The 2,265-nt window shown below is 49.5% G+C and overlaps 1 protein-coding gene across 1 annotated transcript in view; it reads left to right on the forward strand.

Moving 5' to 3' along the window:
• The first annotated feature begins 385 nt into the window (after positions 1–385).
• ARMC10 (armadillo repeat containing 10) overlaps positions 386–2,265 on the forward strand; it is a 15,587-nt gene continuing 13,707 nt past the window's right edge. The window contains exon 1 of the mRNA XM_034766069.1: positions 386–759. Coding sequence (XP_034621960.1) covers positions 516–759 — 244 coding nt within the window. The 5' untranslated portion in view covers positions 386–515. The remainder of the gene's footprint in view (positions 760–2,265) is intronic.

Consider the following 2,265-nt stretch of genomic DNA (forward strand, 5'->3'; position numbering starts at 1 on the left):
TTTTTGTTAGCATTTAAATATAATAGATCATGTCCACATCTGAGGTACTTCTCCTGATGTGCTTATTAGGCTGGGGAGTGGCGGACCATCACTTGGGGTGTGCAGTAGAGAGGAAGGTTTTGGGTGTGGACAGTGGCGGATTAGCAAAGAGGCATCGGCCCCCTCCGCGCGCCCGCCAGGCGCTCCTGCGGGGGGCCACGGGAAGCCCCAGCGCCCCGACACGGCTCTCCGGCACGAGCGCTGGGGGGGAGGGACCCCACAAACCCCCCTCCCCCCCGGGTGTGCGGAGATCGCTACAGCGCCTGGCTGGCCCCGCCTGCGCTGTGCGAGCTGGGGGAGGGGCGGTGGAGCAGCACGTCAGCGTAGGGAGGCAGAGGTCAGAGGGGAGGGGGAACGAAGTGTCCCGTTTCCGCCGGGCTGGGATGGGGCGCGTCCCGCGGCTGTGAAACGGGCGCTTGGGCCCGCCTCAGCCTGGCGTTGCCCTAGTGCTCCCAGGGGACGAGCACCAGAGGGCCATGGGGGAGGCCAGGGGGGCGGCGGCGAGAGCTGGGGTGGCGGCGGGGCTCGTGCTGGGCGCTGGCGCGTGCTATTGTGTTTACAGGCTGGCCAGGAGCAGGAGGGCGGGAGCCGCAGCCGGGACAGAAGGAGCCGCTAGCGCTAGGGATGGGTCAGCCCCAGGGGGCGGTTTGCTGCCTCGGGTGTCCGGGCTTTCTGTCCTGTCCAGCCTTGCCTGGGGGGGACCCTCCAACCTCCAGTCAGGTGAGCTGCAGCGGGGCTTAGCCCGGCAGACTGGGCGGTGCACCTCCGACCTCCCGCCCACTAACAGGGGTTTTCTCCAAAACACAGTTAGTTATTCACACACACCGGAGAGTATGTAAACATTTGTATCGCCGATAAAACTAGGCTTTGTAACAACACTGCCTGACGCATTAGGTGATGTGACCTTCCAAAGGTGGCGTGACAGAAGAGAGGGGAGAGTTGTGTGGGTAGGAAAGGGGGGTTATTTTTTTACTCTTTGGGGTTATTGTATGTTAGCATTTCCTGGTATCCTGACAGTAATGCAGCCAGTGAAGTCTCTGTTAGGGATCCAGCCCTGCTCTACATCTCTTTTTCACCCATGTAGCATTTATTTTTACAGATCATAGTCTTCTTCAGACTATTTGAATAGGTCAGTTTGATTAGATCTGGATTTACTATCTGAAACTTTAGGCACCTAAATACCTTTCTAAATCTGGCCCTAATGGATTGAAACTTCAAAACGACTCTTATTGATGTATTATATTTTTAAAAGCTGACTAGACTCCCTTGAAATCATGAATCTTATCAGTTGCCTTTTTGAAAGTGCTTTATTGGATATCTTGCTTGCCCACTGTTCCATTGTTAATGATTTATGTAGCCCCGTAACTGATAAAAGCACAGATGGGTATAGTAAGGAAAACTGTTTTTGCAGGCTAGCTTTTGGATGTCATAATCTTCAACTTTTGTTTCAAATGGAAGAACGTTGAAGCATTTTTTATGAGGGAGCGGAAGAATGCATTTTGCAACCAATAATATAAAGAAGTTAACCAACTTTTGGATCTTCACAGTCTGATAACAGTCTTTAAAGTATTGATAATGATGAAAGAAACAGACTGGGACTGCATTGGACACCTGTAGAAAATGTTTTGCCATTTCTAATGTGAGTCTAGATTTGTCCAGCTTCTGTCCAATAGGATTGCAGTGGTTCAGTTTCCCGAGCTCTGTTTTTCGTAAGAATTTCAGGTTACACTTTTGTCACCGTCTCAACTGAAATACTAAACTATCTTGCCATTTTTGTAGTTTGATGCTGATGAGCCACTATTTACAGATAGCATAATTGATATTGGTAAAAATGTAGGAAAATAGGGTTCAGAATAATTGCAACCTAGTGAGGGTGCAACAAGGCAGTATTTGTTGTGAAATCTTTTTTTATGCATGACTTTCAGTTTACACTGCCACCAGTCTGGCAAAAGTCAGTAGGATCTGTAAAGTATCAGGGGTAGCCGTGTTAGTCTGTATCTACAAAAACAACAAGGAGTCTGGTGGCACCTTAAAGACTAACAGATTTATTTGGGCATAAGCTTTCGTGAGTAAAAACCTCACTTCTTCGGATGCATAGAGTGAAAGTTACAGATGCAGGCATTATATACTGACACATGGAGAGCAGGGAGTTACTTCACAAGTGGAGAACCAGTGTTGACAGGGCCAATTCAATCAGGGTGGATGTAGTCCACTCCCAATAATAGA

The sequence above is a fragment of the Trachemys scripta genome, chromosome 1 (assembly GCF_013100865.1).
Source record: "Trachemys scripta elegans isolate TJP31775 chromosome 1, CAS_Tse_1.0, whole genome shotgun sequence".
NCBI lineage: Eukaryota > Metazoa > Chordata > Testudines > Emydidae > Trachemys > Trachemys scripta.